This window comes from Pantherophis guttatus, chromosome 15 (genome assembly GCF_059756535.1).
Source record: "Pantherophis guttatus breed Tessera chromosome 15, ASM5975653v1, whole genome shotgun sequence".
Classification (NCBI taxonomy): Eukaryota; Metazoa; Chordata; class Lepidosauria; order Squamata; family Colubridae; genus Pantherophis; species Pantherophis guttatus.
Genome location: NC_142077.1, coordinates 2,387,265 through 2,407,130, shown reverse-complemented (window position 1 = coordinate 2,407,130; position 19,866 = coordinate 2,387,265). Strand labels below are relative to the sequence as shown.

The window sequence follows — 19,866 nt, the reverse complement described above, 5'->3', positions numbered from 1 at the left end:
TTTCTTCTCTACTCTTTTCCTTCCCATCTGCTTGTCTTTCCCTATTTCACTTTCCTTCTTCCCCTTTTCCTCTTCTTCCCTTTTTTTTCTTTCCCTTCCCTTTCTTCCTCCCTCCCCTCCCCTTTTCCTTTTTCCCCCTTCCTCCTTTTCTTCCTCCCTTTTCTTCCCTCCCTCCTCCTTTCCTTTTTGCTTCCCTTTCCCTTCCCTCTCCCTTTTTTTCTTCCTCCATTTCCTTTCCTCCCTCCTTCCCCTTTCCTCTCTCCCTCCCTTTTCTTCCTTCCTCATTTCCTTCCTCCCTCCCCTTCCCGTTTCCTTTTTTCTTTCCTTTCCCTTCCCTCTCTCCCTCCCTTATTATCTGTTTTTGGGGGGGAACCTGGCTTTCACAGAACGTCTGCCCCTCCACATTGCTCTGATTTATCCACAAAATGCAAAATTGCTGCCTTCTCATTTCGACCACACTTTTCATAACAAAGACATTTATTGAAAATTGGAGAAAACGACAGTGCAGGTCGCACGCAATTAAAATCTACATCCTTTTTTAAGTTTAACCTTTCCTGGAAAGCAAACTCAAAACCGGATCTCTGGCCTATTTTGAGTTTTATGTACAGATTTAAATTACGTGTGTGTGTCCCTAGAAAATCAGACGCGTGAACAAATCACTCGTCTTACGTTTTTCTCCTGATTTCAGAAGAAGTGGAAGTTTTAAAAAAACAATGTTTTTTTCACTTAGCTTCATTTTTGGTCCTGCTGCTTTGCAGCTTCTCTTTCTAAGTAAAACAGGCAGAAATTGTCCTTGCTTGAAAGAATCAGGGAGTCCCCATTCGGGTGCCAGCAAAACGAAGTCACCTTCAAGTCACCTGCGCACAAATATATATATATATATATATTATTTTAATTAATCCTTTTTTCCCCACTTTTGCAATAATTTCCAGCGTTTCAGATACGGCCTTTTGAAAGACAGAAAAAAATAAATAAACAGTATCTGGCAGCCAAAAATGTATTTTAAGGCGAGTGACCGAACCACAGTGGGGTACTCTCTCTGTTTTAAACCTTTTCAGTTTAAATTCCAGTGCAAAATAAATGCCAGAATTATCACAACATACACATTATTATTATTATTGGTTAATCTTTAGTGAGAGTCACAGCCTTTGAGGCTGGTTAATAGCTCAGCAGCTCGAGTCCTAACCAAGGACCTAGGAACTGTTAAGGTATCGTCGGAGGATATTATTATTATTATTATTATTATTATTATTATTATTATTATTATTATTATTATTATTGTTTTACCTTCCATCGGTATCTGCACGCAGGTACATCCTGCTGAAGACCAGAGATACATTTTCATGTTGCCGGTACACAGCGCAAGTCGAGATTGTTTGGGGTCCCACTGGAAATGCTGAACGGGACCCAAATGTTCCAGGACCCCACATAGTTTCATCTTCTGAACATCCCAGATCCAGACGGTGTTCGGGAGACTGTCTGTTAAAAACACACACTGAGCCATTAAAGAAATGCAGCCTAACCCACCGCCAAACGTCTTCACAGAATTCATACCACGTAGGATGTTGAGCTGGGATCCAAGAATAGAGGAAGTCCTTAACTTACAACAGTTCGTTTAGTGACCAAAACAGAAGACAAAACATGTCCCATGTAATATGGTTAAGTGGGAAAGGAGTCCGTTCTGACCTGCTATCGACCACCCAACTTTCAGAAATATCAGCCAAGGGGACGATTTTAATTTTCACCCGTTTTAAAATCCTCACAGCCAACGATGGAAAGGAAAGGCTCCGTTCTGTCCAAAAAGCTCATTCCGTCGGCGGGACGTGAAGGGAAAGTCGGTTCTTAGCTTGCCTCCCAAAGACTCACCGTTTTTCGTTGCCAGGAAACTATTATCCGAACTGAAGGCTAACGTTGCGACGCCAATCCTAGGATTGGCTCGGTCCGTCGGAGGTTTGACGTGGTGCAAAGAAACGGGAGCTTGGAAAACTTCGTCTGAAATTGAAACAAAAACAAAGATTTTACTTCCTACCTTGCTAGCTTTTCACTAGACAAACTAAGAACCAGTTTGATGCAACCAGTTCTTGATTTATGGCCACAATTGAGCCTGTTGTTAAGTGAGACATTTGTTAAGTAATTTCCCCCCCAGCACACACACCATTTACAATCTTTCAATCAGTTGTTAAGTTAGTAACACGGTCATTTAATTTAATATTTAATTTAATTTAATTTAATTTAATGTAATGTAATTTAATGTAATTTAATGTAATTTAATGTAATTTAATGTAATTTAATGTAATTTAATTTAATTATTTACTTTATTTATTTATTATATTTCTATACCGCCTTTCTCCCGTAGGACTCAAGGCGGTGTACAGTCAAGAAAAATATAATTAAAATTAATTTATTAATTTAATTTAATTTAATTTAATTTAATTATTTTATTTTATTTTATTTTATTTTATTTTATTATTTTATTTTATATTATTTTACTTTATTCAATTTATATGCCGCCCCTCTCCGAAGACTCATAGCCCTCCTTTAAGCATGCAAACCATCTGGGTGACATTGGGCCGGATAGGTGGTGGACCCCACCTCACAGGGTTGTTGTTATATGGGGGAAAGACGAGGTAGAAACCTTCATTACAGATGCAAACTTTTGAGTTAACCGGAGCTAGATCGATGAAAACCAGATAAATAAAATAGTCCTTTCCACAATTTCTTCGGTCCGCTTTTCTTTAATTCGGTGTTTTTCCGAAGTCGGCACACTTGAAGACGTGTGGACTTCAACTCCCAGGATTCCCCTAATTGACCGGGGAAATCTGGGAGTTGAAGTCCGCACATCTTAATTCCCAAGCGCTCCTCAACCTGCTTCTTGCTAAGTCAAACACGCCGCGCTACCTGTACGTACATTTTGTCTTTCGGCTGAAGAGGGCGCTCGCCATCCTCTTGCTGGGTGGGAAGGTCAACTTCTCCAAGTCCACCGCTGGCGTTTTCTCGACTTCCTTGTAGACCACCTAGACAGGAAGCCAGATCAAGCTGGGGTCATTCACAAAAAGCACAGCGGGAACCAACATGGATCTTACGGAATAACAGAACTGGAGGGGACCTTGGAGGTCTTCTAGTCCAGCCCCCTGCTCGAGCAAAAAACCCTACAGCGTTTCAGACAAATGGCTGTCCAGCCTCTTGAAAACTTCCAGTGATGGAGCAGCCACAACTTCTGGTGGCAAGTCGTTCCACTGGTTAATTGTTCTGTCTTGTTCCTCCCATTCTGACACATGCTTAATACAGGTAGTCCTCAACTTACAACAGTTCGTTTAGCGACCGTCTGAAGTTAACGACGGCACCGAAGTGATTTATGGCCATTTTCCACACTTATGACAGTTGCAGCACCTGCACGATGACATGATGGGCATTCAGATGCTTGTCCGCCGACTCGTATTTATGACCGTTGCCGTGTCACCGTTTTGCGCCCTTCCGACAAGCAACGTCCACGGGGAAGCCAGATTCGCTTTAGCGACCACCATGGGACTCCTTGAACCGCTGCAGGGATTCACTTAACAACGGTCGCAAAATGGGGGGCAAAACAAACGCCTCACTTTGCAACATAAATCCCGGGCTCCGATGCGCTCGTAAGTCGAGGACTTGCCTGTATTGCCTCCCCCTAACCTCTACGGAATGAAGATGCTTACCGTTTTGGGATTAGTGATGCTGACCGGGTGGTCGAATTCTGCGATCTTCGCCCAGGTCACGTGATTTAAGATCCGTACCTGGTTAAAAGACACAAAGGCACCAATATTTCTGATTGTCGATCAACGATTGAGGGGGGGATACTCTCAACCCGTAGTAAAAACACACACACACACACACACACCAAATGAGGATACCGATTAAATGTGGCCTAGTATTTCGGATAAATCTCAAACCCCACATCTTCATCAGCTTTGCAATGAATGGGCAACGGAGGTTTTTTGGGGGAGGGGGGGCAGCCTTGGCCAAACTCACCTTTCCGTCGTAGCTGCCGATCGCCAAGAACTGACTGCTGGGGCTCCAAGCGAGAGATTTCACGCCCAACGACCACTCGTAAGCGCTGTAGGTCGAGAGGAGACGCCCGTCCAGAGAGAAAAGCAGCACTTTGTACTGGGGTAAAAAAAAAAAGAAAAGAAGAATGACAACCATTTGTCCGATATGGTTTAGGGTTGGACTAGAAGACCTCCAAGACTCCTTCCTGATTCTATTCTATTCTATTCTATTCTATTCTATTCTATTCTATTCTATTCTATTCCATTCCATTCCATGTTTTTTATTCTATTCTATTCTATTCTATTCTGTTCTATTTTCTCTTCTCTTTTCTATTCTCTTCTGTTCTATTTTCTATCCTATTCTATTCCTATTTTCTCCTATTCTATTCTATTGCTTATTCTATTCTATTCTATTCTTTCCTTATTATATCCTATCCTATTTTCCTCTATTCTATTCTATATTCTATTCTATTCTATTGCTTATTCTATTCTATTCTATTCTTTCCTTATTCTATTATATCCTATCCTATTTTCCTCTATTCTATTCTATTCTATATTCTATTCTATTCTATTGCTTATTCTATTCTATTCTATTCTTTCCTTATTATATCCTATCCTATTTTCCTCTATTCTATTCTATATTCTATTCTATTCTATTCTATTCTATTCTATTCTATTCTATTCTATATTCTATTCTATTCTATTCTATTGCTTATTCTATTCTATTCTATTCTTTCCTTATTATATCCTATCCTATTTTCCTCTATTCTATTCTATATTCTATTCTATTCTATTGCTTATTCTATTCTATTCTATTCTTTCCTTATTCTATTATATCCTATCCTATTTTCCTCTATTCTATTCTATTCTATATTCTATTCTATTCTATTGCTTATTCTATTCTATTCTATTCTTTCCTTATTATATCCTATCCTATTTTCCTCTATTCTATTCTATATTCTATTCTATTCTATTCTATTCTATTCTATTCTATTCTATTCTATTCTATATTCTATTCTATTCTATTCTATTGCTTATTCTATTCTATTCTATTCTTTCCTTATTATATCCTATCCTATTTTCCTCTATTCTATTCTATATTCTATTCTATTCTATATTCTATTCTATTCTATTCTATATTCTATTCTATTCTATTGCTTATTCTATTCTATTCTATTCTATTCTTTCCTTATTCTATTATATCCTATCCTATTTTCCTCTATTCTATTCTATTCTATATTCTATTCTATTCTATTCTATTTCTATTTCTATTCTATTCCATTCCTCTTCTATTCCATTCCATTCCTATTTTCCACTATTCTATTCTATTCCTATTTTCTACTATTCTATTCTATTCTATTCTATTCTATTCTATTCTATTCTATTCTATTCTATTCTATTCTATTCTATTCTATTCTATTCTATATTCTATTCTATTCTTTCCTTACTCTATTATATCCTATCCTATTCCTATTTTCCTCTATTCTATTCTATTCTATTCTATTCTATTCTATTCTATTCTATTCTATTCTATTCTATTCCATTCCATTCCATTCCATTCCATTCCATTCCATTCCATTCCATTCCATTCCATTATTCTACTCTACTCTACTCTACTCTACGATGATAAGCTAAGATGAAGCAACTAGGATGATTAGGGGACTGGAGACTACGAACAACTGGAGGGACTGGAGTTCTACATACGAAGAACAGTTGCAGGATTTGGGTGTGGCCAGTCTAGAGAAAAGAAGGACTAGGGGATGACATGACAGTGGTCTTCCAGTATTCGAGGGGCTGCCCCAAAGAGGAGGGGGGTCCATTTTTTCCCCCAAAGCCCCTGAAGGCAGGACAAGAAACAACGGATCAAGGAGAGAAGCAACCTGGAATTAAGGAGAAACTTCCTAACCGTTAACCAGTGGAACCGCTCGCCACCAGAAATTGTGGGTGCTCCATCACAGGGAGGTTTTTAATCTACTTTTAAATTTTGTATGTATGTGTTTTATTGTTTGGCTGTGCACTGCCCTGAATCCTTTGGGAGTAGGGCAGTATAGAAATAAAATAAAATAAATAAAATAAGAAGAGACCGGGTTTTGGCTCACCTCGAGGCAGCTATCCCACACGGCCAAGACGCAGCCGTTTGGGGCCCAGTCGATTCCCGCAGCATCCTGGGTGTCGATTTCAAAATGCTTGAGAAACAAAAGACGGGGAAATAAGGAAAACCAAGCCGGGACTGAGAAGACGCAGGTCGGAACCTCACCTGGGCACGGAAACAACTCAGGTGAGACTGGACCGGTGCCTTTTTCTCAACTCAACCTACCTCCCAGCCCAGAGGAAAAATATCGGAACAAGGGGACGCCAAGAAACAGGCTGGGAACCCCACAAACCATCATCCAAGAGGAAGCCACAAAGTCCAGAAAACAGGATTTCCTACCCTTAAAAGCTGCCAGTCGCTGCAGACGAAGAGGCTGACGTAATCTTTGCAGTCCCTTCGTTCGACCAGGGCCAGGTAGCGCCCGTCCTTCGTGAAAGCCAGGCCTGCAAAATAAAAATATAAAATAAAATATAAAACAATAAATGGAATTAAAATAAAACATAAAGAAAAATATAAAATTTTTAAAAAATGAATAAAATATAAAATGAAATAAAACCATCTTCTTTTAACGATCCCATGATACTTCGCGGGGTGGAGTCTTGGGCAACTGAATGGAGCTGAATATTGAATGGCCGGATGCCTTTCTTGTCACCAGTGAGGAGTTTTGCCCAGAGAAGGAAATATCTGCCTCTACCCAGGATCGAACACAATTCATTTCACTCACCCTGCTGGCAAGCTTTGGGGTATTTGATGTAGGAGACCGATTTTGTACACAGCGACCAGACGGTGATACGCAGCTGTTAAAAGAAGAGAAGAGCAACGGTGATTTAATTTTGCGGATGCGACGAAGGAGGCGGAGAAATTTCCTAGAGATTTTCCCTCCGTTCGACACTTAGAATCTGTCTTTATTTTTTTTTTAAATCAGCCAGGATTGCTGCCACATTAATGATAACTTGATTCTTTTTTTTAAAAAAAACTTTTTTAATAGACAGACCCAAACAAATCATAACGATTTTAGAACAGGATTTTTTTTGTGGAAGAAAATGGAGAGAAAAAAGATATATAAATATAAATGTGTGTGTGTATATGCATATTCATATTCATATACATACACACACACACACATATCATCTTTTAACTACCCCATAATCCCTTGCAGGGTGGAGACTGGGCAATTGAATGGAGTTGAGTGTTTACTGGCCGGATGCCTTCCCTGTTGCCAGTACGGAGTTTTGTTCAGCAGATATATTCTCAGTGCGTCCAGAGAGAGAAATATCTGCCTTTACCTAGGATCGAACATACAGCCTCCTGATTGTGAGCCGAGTGCTCCATCTCTAGGCCACCGTACCACTATTCACACACAACTATTCGTTTAGTGACCGACGTTACAACGGTGCTGAAAAACTGGACTTCTGACCATTTTTCACTCAACCGTTGCAACATCCCCGTTGTCACGTGATCAAAATTCAGACGCTGGGCAATCGACTCGTATTTATGACGGTGTGCAGCGTCCGAGGGTCCTGTGATCCCTTTTTACGGCCTTCCGATGAGCAAACTCAATGGGGAAGCCAGATCCGCTTCACCACCGCGTCGCTAACTTAACGTCAGTGATTCGCTTAACAACAGTGGCAAAGAAGGTTGCAAAACAGAGCAAGGGCTCTCTTAACAGCGGTCTCAATTAGCCGCAGAAACGATGGGCTCAACGGTTGGTTGTAAATCGAGGACTGCCTGCAAAAGAGCCGTACACCAGAAGGATCCAAGTAGTTTGACTTGCTTTGTTTAAACCGGTTTTTCCAAAACAGAGCCCCCCCCATTTCCCCCCCCAAACCCACATTGCTGGCTTAACGCACACACGGCCAGCCTCACCTCTCCGTGATCGGATGTCTGGCACAGCTGCTCTTCGGAAGGGAGAAAACAGCATTGCTGAAATGCCGACAACGGAAGCAGCTGAGAAGCAGCATTTAGACGGAGCTGCTCCAGAAGGAGACGGGGTGGGGGGATCGCAACCCGGTTTATGACAACGCCGGGCAGGTGGCGAGGCGGCCCCCTCCGTCCCACGGAAACCCCCACGCTCCCAACGCCCACCCGGCGTTCCTGGTGGATCTCAACGCTCATCCCAGACTTGACGGGGTCAAATTATTTAGAGGGGGGCGTCTGTTAGCACGGGAATCCGGGGGGATTTTGGAGAGTGGATAAAAAATTTTTGGACTGAAACAAAAGAGACGAGAGAGAGAGAGAGAAGTAGGGATGGATGGATGGATGGATGGATGATAAGATAGATAGACAGACAGACAGATAGATTACAGATGGATGGATGGATGATAGAGATGATAAGAAGATATGGATGGATGGATGGATGATGGATGATAGATATAGATTATAGAGTAGATGATATAGATAGATAAATTATAGATGGATGGATGGATGGATGTAGATAGATAGATAGACAGATAGATAGATTATAGATGGATGGATGGAGATGATAAGATGTAGATGGATGGATGGATGGATGGATGGATGATAGATAGACAGACAGACAAATAGATCATGATATCTTATAGATGGATGGATGTGAGCCAGGCTAAGATTCGATATTGGGATAAAACTGGATTATAGATGGATGATAGAGATGATAGAAGATAGATAGATGGATGGATGAATGATAGATAAATAATGATAGATTAGGGATGGATGGATGGATGGATAGAGATGATAGAAGATAGATAGATGGATGGATGAATGATAGATAAATAATGATAGATTAGGGATGGATGGATGGATGGATAGAGATGATAGAAGATAGGTGGATGGATGGATGATAGACAGATAGATGATAGATACGATAGGTGAGAGAGAGAGACAAATGATAGAGATGATAGAGCTATGATAAAGAAGAAGAAAGGAAGGAAGGAAGGAAGGAAGGAAGGAAGGAAGGAAGGAAGGAAGGAAGGAAGTCAATTTATTCTCCAAAGCACCAGAAGGCAGGACAAGAAGCAACGGATGGAAACTGATCATGGAGAGACTCAACTTAGAAATAAGGAGAAATTTCCTGACAGGGAGAACAATTAACCAGTGGAACAGCTTGCCACCAGAAATTGTGGGTGCTCCAACACTGGAAGTTTTTAACAAGAGACTGGACAGTCGTTTGTCTGAAATGGTCTAGGGCTTCCTGCCTGAGCAGGAGGGTCAGACTAGAAGACCTCCAAGGTCCCTTCCGACCCTGCCACGAACCTCTTTCAGCTTTGCCCCTTTTTTAAAGGTTCGTCCTTCGTTTTTTTCCCCCCAAGAAAACACACTTGCAGTTATTATCTCCATCTTGCATTTTTTTTTCCTGGAAAAACGCACGACAGCGACGCAAATATTGCGGGCTAAGCCGATCTGAAAAACATCCAGCCTTCTTCCGCTCCCGAAAACAGCAGGATCAGAAGAAAGCCTAAATTAACACGTTATTTCCTTCCTTTGCGAGACGCCATTTGCAAAAAAAATAAAATAAATAAAAATGGCCTTTTAAATGCGATTTACGGCAACGAGTTCCGACAAGCCCAGATGAGATTGGTGACAAACATTAATTTTCACCCAAGCTGGAAGCTTTCAAGGGCAGATTTGATTTCTCCATCAGGCAGCCACGGACCCCACGTGGCTTCCAAGCCAGATTGAAGTGCCTCTGATTTCGGGGTAGGTTTCTCCAATCGAACCACTAAGCCGTAAACCGCGACAACAAACCAGGATGGCTTACTTCAGGCTTCTCATGAAGCCCCCCCACGGAGACGACTATTCGCTTAAGAAAAGTGGAAAGAGGAAAGTCGTAACACGGGGACCAAGCTTCCTCGCTTAGCGGCGTAAATGTTGGGGGCTCAATTGTGGTCGCAAGTCGAGGACTACCTGCCAATACATACGTTTTTTTAACGACGCGCCTGAGAGACGAAGAGAGACTGCAAACTGATAATCTTCTCCCCTCAGCTCTGACGGATGATGGATTCGGGGTGTCCGTCAGCCACCAGTTCAAATCCCGGGTTATCCCATCCAGCTGTCGGTCGAAGTTATTATAGCGCCTTGTTTACGGTCCCGGAGTAAGTCTACCCACGCGGCACGGCAGCTGGCTGGATGCGAGCTCACCGGGGTCACCGCCAGTGCTCCAGCCTGAGAAGAAATATTTCCCCGTCCGCCCCCGTCCCCATCTGCCACTGGGACGCAGGACCAGGGGGGGGGGGATACAGAACGACACGATAACAATATTCCAATATTTGAGGGGTTGCCATAAAGAAGAGGGGGTGTGTGTGGTCAGCCTGTTCTCCAAAGAACCTGAAAGCCAGATAAGAAGCCATGGATGGAGGTTTGTCGAAGAGATCCAATTTAGAAATAAGGAGAAACTTCCTATCGGTGAGGACGATTAGCCTGTGGAACTGCTTGCCACCAGAAGTTGTGGGCGCTCCAAAACACTGGGGATTTTCAAGAAGAGATGACACAACCATTTGTCTGAAATGCTGTAGGGTTTCCCTGCTTGAGCTGGGGGTTGGACTAGAAGACCTCCAAGGTCCCTTCTGACTCTGTTATTCTGTATTTCCTTCCTTCCTTCCTAATTTCTTTTTCTATTCTCCTTCTTTCCCCTTCCTTCCTTCCTAATTTCTTTTTCTATTCTCCTTCTTTCCCCTTCCTTCCTTCCTAATTTCTTTTTCTATTCTCCTTCTTTCCCCTTCCTTCCTTCCTAATTTCTTTTTCTATTCTTCTTTCCCCTTCCTTCCTTCCTAATTTCTTTTTCTATTCTCCTTTTCCCCTTCCTTCCTTCCTAATTTCTTTTTCTATTTTCCTTCTTTCCCCTTCCTTCCTTCCTTCCTAATTTCTTTTTCTATTCTCCTTCTTTCCCCTTCCTTCCTTCCTAATTTCTTTTTCTATTCTCCTTCTTTCCCCTTCCTTCCTTCCTAATTTCTTTTTCTATTCTTCTTTCCCCTTCCTTCCTTCCTAATTTCTTTTTCTATTCTCCTTTTCCCCTTCCTTCCTTCCTAATTTCTTTTTCTATTTTCCTTCTTTCCCCTTCCTTCCTTCCTTCCTAATTTCTTTTTCTATTCTCCTTCTTTCCCCTTCCTTCCTTCCTAATTTCTTTTTCTATTCTTCTTTCCATTTCCTTCTTTCCTTCTCGGAATTCCACTTTTTTAAAGAAAGATTCGCAGTATTAAAATAAATTCCTCCACCAGCCATGCTGAATACAGTCCTCGACTTACAACCACAAAATCGAACCCCAAAATTTTCGATTGCTGAGGGAGACATTCGTTAAGTGACTTTTGCCACATTTTACGACTTTTCTTGTTCGGTTGAAGCATTGAACTTGTGAGTCACCGTGTGAGTCACACGGTCGTTAAACGGATCTGACTTCCCTTTCGACTTTGTTTGTCAGAAAGTTGCAAAAGGGAATGACATGCCCCCACCCCACCCCCGGGACACTGCGCCCGTCATAAATACGAGACAGTTGCCAAGCATCTCAATAGATGCTGCAGGAGTCGTAAAGTGCGAAACACAGTCCTAAGTCATTTTCTTCAGTGCCGTCGTAACTTCCAACTGTCACTAAATGAACTGTTGTAAGTCAAGGACTATCTATACCGTATTTTTCGGACTATAAGATGCACTTTTTTGTCAGAAAAAACGGGCCGCAAAAAGCCTCAAAAATAGGCCAAAACGACCCCAAAAATGGGCTGCAAAAAGCCTCGAAAACAGCCCCCCCAAAAAGCCCAGAAAACGGGGCCAAAAAAAGACTCAAAAATGGGCTAAAAAAAGCCCTCAAAATGGGCCACAGAAAGCCTGAAAAATGGGCCGAAAAAAGCCTCAAAAACAGGCTGAAAAGACCCCAAAAATGGGCCACAAAAAGCCTTGAAAACAGGCCAAAAAAGCCTTGAAAACAGGCCAAAAAAGGCCCCCCAAATAGGCCGAAAAAAGCCCCAAAAACGGGCCGAAAAAAGCCTTGAAAATGGTCTGAAAAAAGCCCCCAAAACAGGCCGAAAAAAAGACTGGAAAAGCCCTGGAAAAAGGTAGGCCAAAAACTTTTTTTTGTTGTTGTTTTCCTCTTCTAAATTTAGGTGCGTCTTAAAAGTCCGAAAAATACAGTATATTGAATTTCATTTCGATCCTTTGCATTTTGGGGTGGGTTTTTTTTAAAAAACATTTATCCCCATAGGGATCGAAACATATTTAAATCCATACCTCGATAAACCCAAAAGCAGAACTGAAAATGCAAAGGATGAAAATTAAAAGGGAAGGAACGTAACTTTTCATCGTTTCCTTTGCCCGTTTTAATTTTCTTTTCTTTAAAAAAAAAAAACATGTAGAGGTTTTGGAAGACTTAAACCATTTTAAGGACCAAATTTGGCTTGCTTAATTAACTTTAGGGAATGTTTTCCTACTATACCCCCACCCACAAACCTAGATAGCCAGGTTCAGCTGTTCCTCTCTTTTTTTAAAATTAAAAAAAAAAAATAGAAGAACAACACGACAAGCTATTTAGGGGGCTCAGAGGCGGACGGGAGCCTCGGAGCTCTTGGGAGAGAAAAACCCCGGATTTCACACACTCACGTGGAACTCGGTGGTGTTCAGGATGTGACGGCCGTCGGGACTCCAGGACGAGGCCACCAAGCCGGCCGAGCCCTCGTCGATTTTGCAGTGCCAGTCGGGCTGTTCCAAGGACCAGACCTAAGGAAAGGGCAAAGGGAACGGTTAGTCGAGTTCCAGCCGCGCAAAACATCCGACGTCTTAAGAACCCTGCCCTGGAATTAGCGGGCTGGACTAGATGACCTCCGAGGTCCCCTCCGGCCCTAGGATTCTATGATTTTGCAGTTTGCAGATATTCACCGCTGCAATCATGAAGGATTGTTGTTGGAGCCCGCTACAAAAGTAAGTTTTTTCTTCTCTCTCTTCTGTACAGGCAGTCCTCGACTTACGACCATTTGTCGAAAGGCTTTAACAGCCGTCTCGCTTAGCAACGGTCCCAATTGCGGTCGTAGGTCAAGATATCGACAACATATCTTGTGCCAAATGTTTCTTTCATTTGTTTTCATTTGTTAAGCGAATCGCTACCATCATTAAACGAGTCACATGGCCGTTAAGCGAATCTGGCTTCCCTTTGACTTTGCTCGTCAGAAGGTCGCCAAAGGGGGATTTCGTGACACACACACACACACACACACGGGACACCACGACCGTCATAACTACGAGTCCGTTGCCAGGGTTCTGAATTTTGATCACGTTGATCCACACGGGCTGCTGCAACCGTCATTAAATGGGGAAAAACGGTCGTAAGTCGCTTTTCTTCCGTGCCGTTGTAACCTCGATCACTAAACGGACTGTCGTAAATCAAGGATTACCCGTACATTGGGCAAAATCCCAGAATGCCTTTAACAGCTAACTTCCCTTTAGAAAAGGCAGACTTGCTCTTTCAAAATTTGCAAAATTTGTGACTTTTTCCAGGGGGGGAGAGCGGGGGGGGGGGGGAGAACGGGGCAGAAGGGGCGGGAAGCAATCCGTTTCCACTTCAACCTCTTTCCACCAGAGGGCGCTAGCTCCCTTTTCTTCTTGAAATCGCCTGCAAAAACCGATTTTCCCCACCTGTGTTTTTTTTTTTTCCTGTTTTTTGGTTCTGCTTCCCGATGCAAGCTTTATTTTTATTTTTTTAAATATGAGGGACAAGATCCGTTGCCAAAGCCGAGGTACGCACCTGCACAATCCCACGTTTATACATGGCGCAAAAGATAAATAGGGAATCGGAAGCCCATTCGATGTGCTGGATTTGATCCAGGCAGGTAAACAGTTGCAGAATTTGAAGACTGTTGACATCTCGTATCACCAAACGATACTGTACCCCAGAAGCCTTGAAAATGATAATTATAAACACAGCTTAAAATTGTGTTTAAAAAAAAACAGCTTAAAACACAACACAAGAATGATCATATAAAGACAGATGCCCGGCGTATCTTAAAATCCCAGATATTCCTATCGTTAACTCCCAAGACATTCAGAATTTCATGTGTAGAAGCTAAAAGATATTGGATAAAAATATGCACGTGGTTGAAAAAGATGATACAACAACATATTGACTTGAAACCTGAAATATTTCTGACGGGGATCTTACCAGAAACTTAATAGTAAAGAAAATGCATATTTGATTATTCATGTAATAACTGCAGCTAGAATTGTATTTGCACAAAACTGGAAAAGTGAAGAGATTCCTACAGAGGAGAATATGATAAGGGAAATATTAGAATGTGCGGAAACGAATAGATTAACACTGGCAGTTAAAGAGAAAGAACAAACTGGTTATTATGCAATATGGGAAACATCTTATCGATGGTTAGAGGACAAATATAAAAATTAGAAATAAAAGTAGATGAGTAAAATATAGAAAAAATAGAGTTAAGCAAATTAAGAAGAGGATGTAAAATATTAGATATTTAATGTATTGGTATTAAGCTACGAATAGATTAAATAATGAATAAGATTGTAAATTTTAACTGTTATTGCACAAACATTTGTACCCAAATATTTAATGGAAGATGGATTATTTGTACTAAAATAAAATTTAAAATAATTATATATAAAAAACTTGTTCCGTCCAGTCTCAACTCGCAAGGCTGACACCAAGAGATTATGGGCACTGTAGGGTCCTGCATAAATTTTGATTATTATTATTTTTTTGACTTCGCCATATTGCACAAACCTCAGCAAGGCCAATTTATCCAACAAACCAGCGTTAAGCAAACCAGGATTGAATGCAATGCTTCAATTAAATGAACAACCCACCTTAAGGCCAGCGTTAAGCAAACCAGGATGGAATGCAATGCTTCAACTAAATGAACAACCCAGCATCAACTGCCAGAAACATTATAAGAATTCCCCGAGCAAAAAGACACACACTGCACCAAATCAACACTGCACAATTTGAAGCCGCACACGTCTGCTCACCACGTATTTCCCATCCGGGGAAAATTTGCACAAGTGGTTGGAAGCTTTAAAGAGTTCAGAAAAATTCACCATGGTCCTACTTCACAGACTCAGAGGCTTCTGTTGCAGGAACTGAAATACACAGTTTTAAAAAAAAAAAAGTTTATTTACAAAGAAAAAACAAAGACTTATAGCGAGCTGCATTACATACCGTCCTATCAAAAAAAAACCCTCCTTTCATTAAATAAATAAGTATATTATTCAAAAGGCAAGATGCTTTTCTTCTAAATTAAGGAGCGAGAAGAGAACAGAAGCTGACAAAATAATTACAAATATTCCAGCTTCCCCAACCCCCAGAAAATATAACAATCTCTGTTCCCCCAGGCCCCAATTTTGCAAAGCACGAATGCAGAATAACAAGTTTTAAATAAATGAGTGCATTAAATACAGATGATAAAAGTGCCCCCACTCCAAAATGACTGAAGCAACACCCCCCCCCCCGCCCCAATTAAGCAGGCTCTAATTCTTCAAAGCAAAATAAAAAAATTAAAATTACTAAATAGTATACTAAATTGCATCATAAAAATGATGCATGAAAAAGAAAAAAAAATGGAGATGAGAGGAAAGGGGTGGGGGTTCCCCATAAAGGAAGATGATGAGCAATGGGGGACCCCAAAATAGGATTAATAACCCCAATGAAAAATATTGAAGGATAATTTTTAAAAGTCTCCTTCTTTGAAGTGTTTGCATTTCAAAAGAGGGGAAGGGGGATCTTTAAATTTCACAAGCCCGATTGGGCTTATTATCAGGGGATGTCTTATTTGGGGGGGAAACAGAGTAGATAGATGATAGATAGATGATAAATAGATAGATAATAATAAATAGATGATAGATAGGCAGGCAGGCAGGCAGATAGCTAGATAGCTAGATAGCTATAGATGATAGATGATATGAGATAGATGATGGATGATAGAAGATAGATAGATAGATAGATAGATAGATAGATAGATAGATAGATAGATAGATAGATATAGATGATAGATGATATGAGATAGATAGATGATAGATGATAGAAGATAGTTAAATAGAAGATAGATAGATAGCTAGATAGCTATAGATGATAGATGATATGAGATAGATGATGGATGATAGAAGATAGTTAAATAGAAGATAGATAGATAGATAGATAGATAGATAGATAGATAGAGATGATAGATGATATGAGATAGATAGATGATAGATGATAGAAGATAGTTAAATAGATAGATAGATATAGATGATAGATGATATGAGATAGATAGACACACACACACACACACACACACCCTGTTTATATATTATAAGTAAGTAAAGTATATATATATATAATTTAAAATATTTACCCACCCACCCCAAATTTTTCTCCCCTTAAAAAAAAAACCCTTTTTTAAAAGGATGCTTTTCAGGGAACCCCCCCCCCCATCCTGCAAGGTCCCCAGGAAGCTGAAAAGTTGCAATTAACCATGCTTCTTATAAAAAAAAAAATACAGTTAATAACCATGAATAACAATTGAACAATGCAATGAATAACCATACAAATGAACAGCAATTTAACCATACAACGAATAACAATTGTAACAATGCAATGAATAAAGAACAATTCAATAAATTGTTCAAATTTATTGAAATTCAATAAATAAATAAATAAATTTAATAAGCATTCAAATTATTAATCCCAATGAATTTGGCAGGAATTATTGGGGGGGGGAAATGCTAATTATTTCCAACCCAGGCAAGAGAGGGAGGGGGGGTCTTTTAAAATAAAGAAAAGGGGAAGAAAGAGTTCTTAATTTTTTTGGGGGGGGGGAATGGATAGAAAATTGGGGAGAGGCCCCAAGAGGGACAGACCTGAAAGAGGAGGGGGGGTTTGGAAAAAAAAAGAGGAGGGGTCCCCCAATTTTAATTAGAGACCCCCCCCTTAAATATAAAGGGGATTGAATAGAGCCCCCCCACCTTAAGCCTGGCAAGGGAAAGGAGGAGGGGGGGTAAAGGGAGCCCCTCCCCATAAATTGGGGAGGGGGCTGGGTAAGAAAAAGGGGGGGCTGGAGTGGGCGGGGCTTCAGCACCCTGAGGCGACGCGGGGATCCCCTCAGTTTGGCGGCCGCAGCATCTCCCGCCTGCCGCCGCCTCTGGCCCGCTTCGACGGCGTCAACCAATCAGGAGCCTCTCTTTTACCCCCCTCCTCCTCCTCCTTCTCCACCCCCCCGGCCGGAAGAGGCGGGAGAAGAGGAGGCAGGAAAGAGCTCAGGCACGATGGGAAATGTAGTTCCGGGAAGAGAGGCAGGCTTAGGGAAAAGGATGGAGTTCTGGGGTTGTTTTGATTTGTTTTGATTTCCTGCAAAAGTATTGTTTTTTTTAATTTGTATTTCCAATGGGCCCATTAATTATTATAATATCCGGGATGCGTTTGGTAATCGTTAACAGTCAGGAATTTCTCCTTAAGTTCCAGGTGGCTTCTCTCTTTTAATGATCTTCTCACCTTTATATAAATTTAATAAAACATAAAACAAACAAACAAACAAACCTGTTGTTGTTGTTGCTTCTTCTCCTGTCTTCTTGGTGCTTTGGAGAACAGGTGGAAACCGCCCCCCCCCCATTCTTTGGGGCAGCCCCTCAAATACTGGAAGACTGCTTCGTGTTCTGACATTAACAGAATAAACAGAGTTGGAAGGCACCTTGGAGGTCTTCTAGTCCAGCCCCCTGCCTAGGCAGGAAACCCTACACCACTTCAGACAAAGGGTTGTCCAACATCTTCTTAAAAACCTCCAGTGATGAAGCACCCACAACTTCTGGTGGCCAGCTGTTCCACTGGTTAACTGTTCTCACTGCCAAGAAATTTCTCCTTAATTCTGGGTTGCTTCTCTCCTTGATGAGTTTCCATCCATTGATTCTTCTCCTGCCTTCAGGTGCTTTGGAAAATAAACTGACCCCGTCTTCTTCGTGGCAGCCCCTAAATATTGGAAGGCTGCTATCTTGTCTCCCCTGGTCCTTCTTTTTATTAAAGTAGACATATCCAATTCCAGCAACCGTTCTTTATATGTTTTATTAGCATCCAGGCCCCTAATCATCTCCCCTATCTATCTATCTATCTATCATTTCTCCCATTCATTCTATCTATCTATCTATCTATCTATCTATCTATCTATCTATCTATCTATCTATCATTTCTCCCATTCATTCTATCTATCTATCTATCTATCTATCTACCTATCTATCTATCTATCTATCTATCATTTCTCCCATTCATTCATTCTGTCTGTCTGTCTATCTATCTATCATTTCTCCCATTCATTCATTCTTTCTTTCATTCATTCATTCTGTCTGTCTGTCTGTCTATCTATCTATCTATCTATCTATCTATCTATCTATCTATTTCTCCCATTCATTCTATCTATCTATCTATCTATCTATCTATCTATCTATCTATCTATCTATCTATCATTTCTCCCATTCATTCATTCATTCTGTCTGTCTGTCTATCTATCTATCTATCATTTCTCCCATTCATTCATTCATTCTTTCATTCATTCATTCATTCATTCTGTCTGTCTATCTATCTATCTATCTATCTATCTATCATTTCACCTCATTCTCTCTATCTATCTATCTATCTGTCACTGTCACTATCTCTGTCTATCTCTGTCTACCTACCTACCTACCTATCTAGCTATAATTTCTCCTCATTCTCTCTCTCTCTCTATCTGTCACTATCTGTCCCTATCTCTATCTCTGTCTACCTACCTACCTACCTACCTACCTACCTACCTACCTACCTATCTATCTCTCCTAATTATTTCTATTTCTATCTGTCACTATCTGTCACTGTATCTCTGTCTATCTATCTATCTATCTATCTATCTATCTATCTATCATCTATCTATCTATCTATCTATCTATCTATCTATCTATCTCTGTATGTATCCATCCATCCATCCATCCATCCATCCATCCATCCATCCATCTCCTCTCTCTCTCCATCCATCATATCAACCCAATCACACACCATTTCCAACCCCCCACCCCCGACTTTTCCCTTCAATCCCTTCGATTCGGATTTACCCTCAATTCGGATCAAGTGCCTCCCCCTCACCCCCCCCCCACTGCAGCGACGCCCCCCCCCCCTCCGGAGCCGTTCCGCGAAGAGAAACCACTTCGATTCCGATTTCACAGCGCTCCAAGCTGCAGGTTTGGCGCTGACTCGGAGATCCGGATTCAGACAAACCCCACGGATGCTCCGGGTCCCCTCCCTCCCTTTCATTCCCACGAGACACACGGGGGATGGTCTCCAACTCCGCGCCCCCTTCCTTCCTTCCATCCCGCTCCGGTTTAGCAATTAATCCGGTGTCTTTGTCTGTATTTGTGAAGCTCTCCGGGTGAATTAGAAACTCATATAATTGCAAAGTCCCCCCCTGCGCCCACGCTTTATAGAAAGAGTTCAGGTAAACAAACGGAGCCCCCAACACGCAGGAACACACAAAAACCCACCAGATCCACAAAGAGAGCCTCGAAATATCAGTGGTGCATGGACACCTTTTAAAAATGAGTCTCTTTTCTTGAACAGACCACAGTGGGAATATTTGGAGTGTGTGGCTAAAAATAAACAAATAAATAAATAAATAAATAAATAAATAATAATAATAATAATAATAATAATAATAATAGGAGTAGTAATAGTAATAGTAATAGTAATCTTAAAAAGGTACTTGATTGATACCCAGGACACTGGCAGCAACCTGTATCAATCATTAGCACCAGTCAATGGTATTTGTGATGCATTTTTAAATGTTCAGTAGA

The 19,866-nt window shown here is 41.1% G+C and overlaps 2 protein-coding genes across 3 annotated transcripts in view; one reads left to right on the top strand and one right to left on the bottom strand.

Annotated features, from left to right (window-relative positions):
- Window positions 1–459: 459 nt before the first annotated feature.
- WRAP73 (WD repeat containing, antisense to TP73) lies at window positions 460–17,216 on the bottom strand. 2 transcript variants are annotated; one of them, XM_087879270.1, is made up of 13 exons: window positions 17,026–17,216; window positions 15,055–15,165; window positions 13,811–13,963; window positions 12,673–12,789; window positions 6,836–6,908; window positions 6,451–6,554; window positions 6,119–6,205; window positions 4,003–4,137; window positions 3,690–3,767; window positions 2,909–3,014; window positions 1,867–1,992; window positions 1,288–1,479; window positions 460–857 (listed from the first exon to the last, which is right to left on the bottom strand). In XM_087879270.1, exons 2-13 carry the CDS (start codon window positions 15,124–15,126, stop codon window positions 733–735), a joined length of 1,368 nt encoding a protein of 455 aa, XP_087735396.1. In that variant the 5' UTR covers window positions 15,127–15,165; window positions 17,026–17,216; the 3' UTR covers window positions 460–732. The 2 variants fall into 2 exon arrangements, with proteins under 2 accessions (XP_087735396.1, XP_034264320.2); XM_034408429.3 differs by having other exon boundaries at window positions 17,139–17,216.
- TP73 (tumor protein p73) overlaps window positions 12,612–19,866 on the top strand; it is a 63,768-nt gene continuing 56,513 nt past the window's right edge. Inside the window, exon 1 of the mRNA XM_087879255.1 lies at window positions 12,612–12,990. Within this exon, the coding sequence (XP_087735381.1) occupies window positions 12,959–12,990 (32 nt within the window). The 5' untranslated portion in view covers window positions 12,612–12,958. The remainder of the gene's footprint in view (window positions 12,991–19,866) is intronic.

Coding starts and splice junctions, on each gene's coding strand:
- WRAP73 (XM_087879270.1), bottom strand. CDS start 15,126: ATGGTGAATTTTTCTGAACTCTTTAAAGCTTCCAACCACTTGTGCAAA. Junction 12,790..13,810: donor ATAAACGTGGGATTGTGCAG/GTGCGTACCTCG, acceptor CCCTTTCCTTAG/GTCTGGTCCTTGGAACAGCC. Junction 1,480..1,866: donor TTTCCTGGCAACGAAAAACG/GTGAGTCTTTGG, acceptor TGTTTTTAACAG/ACAGTCTCCCGAACACCGTC.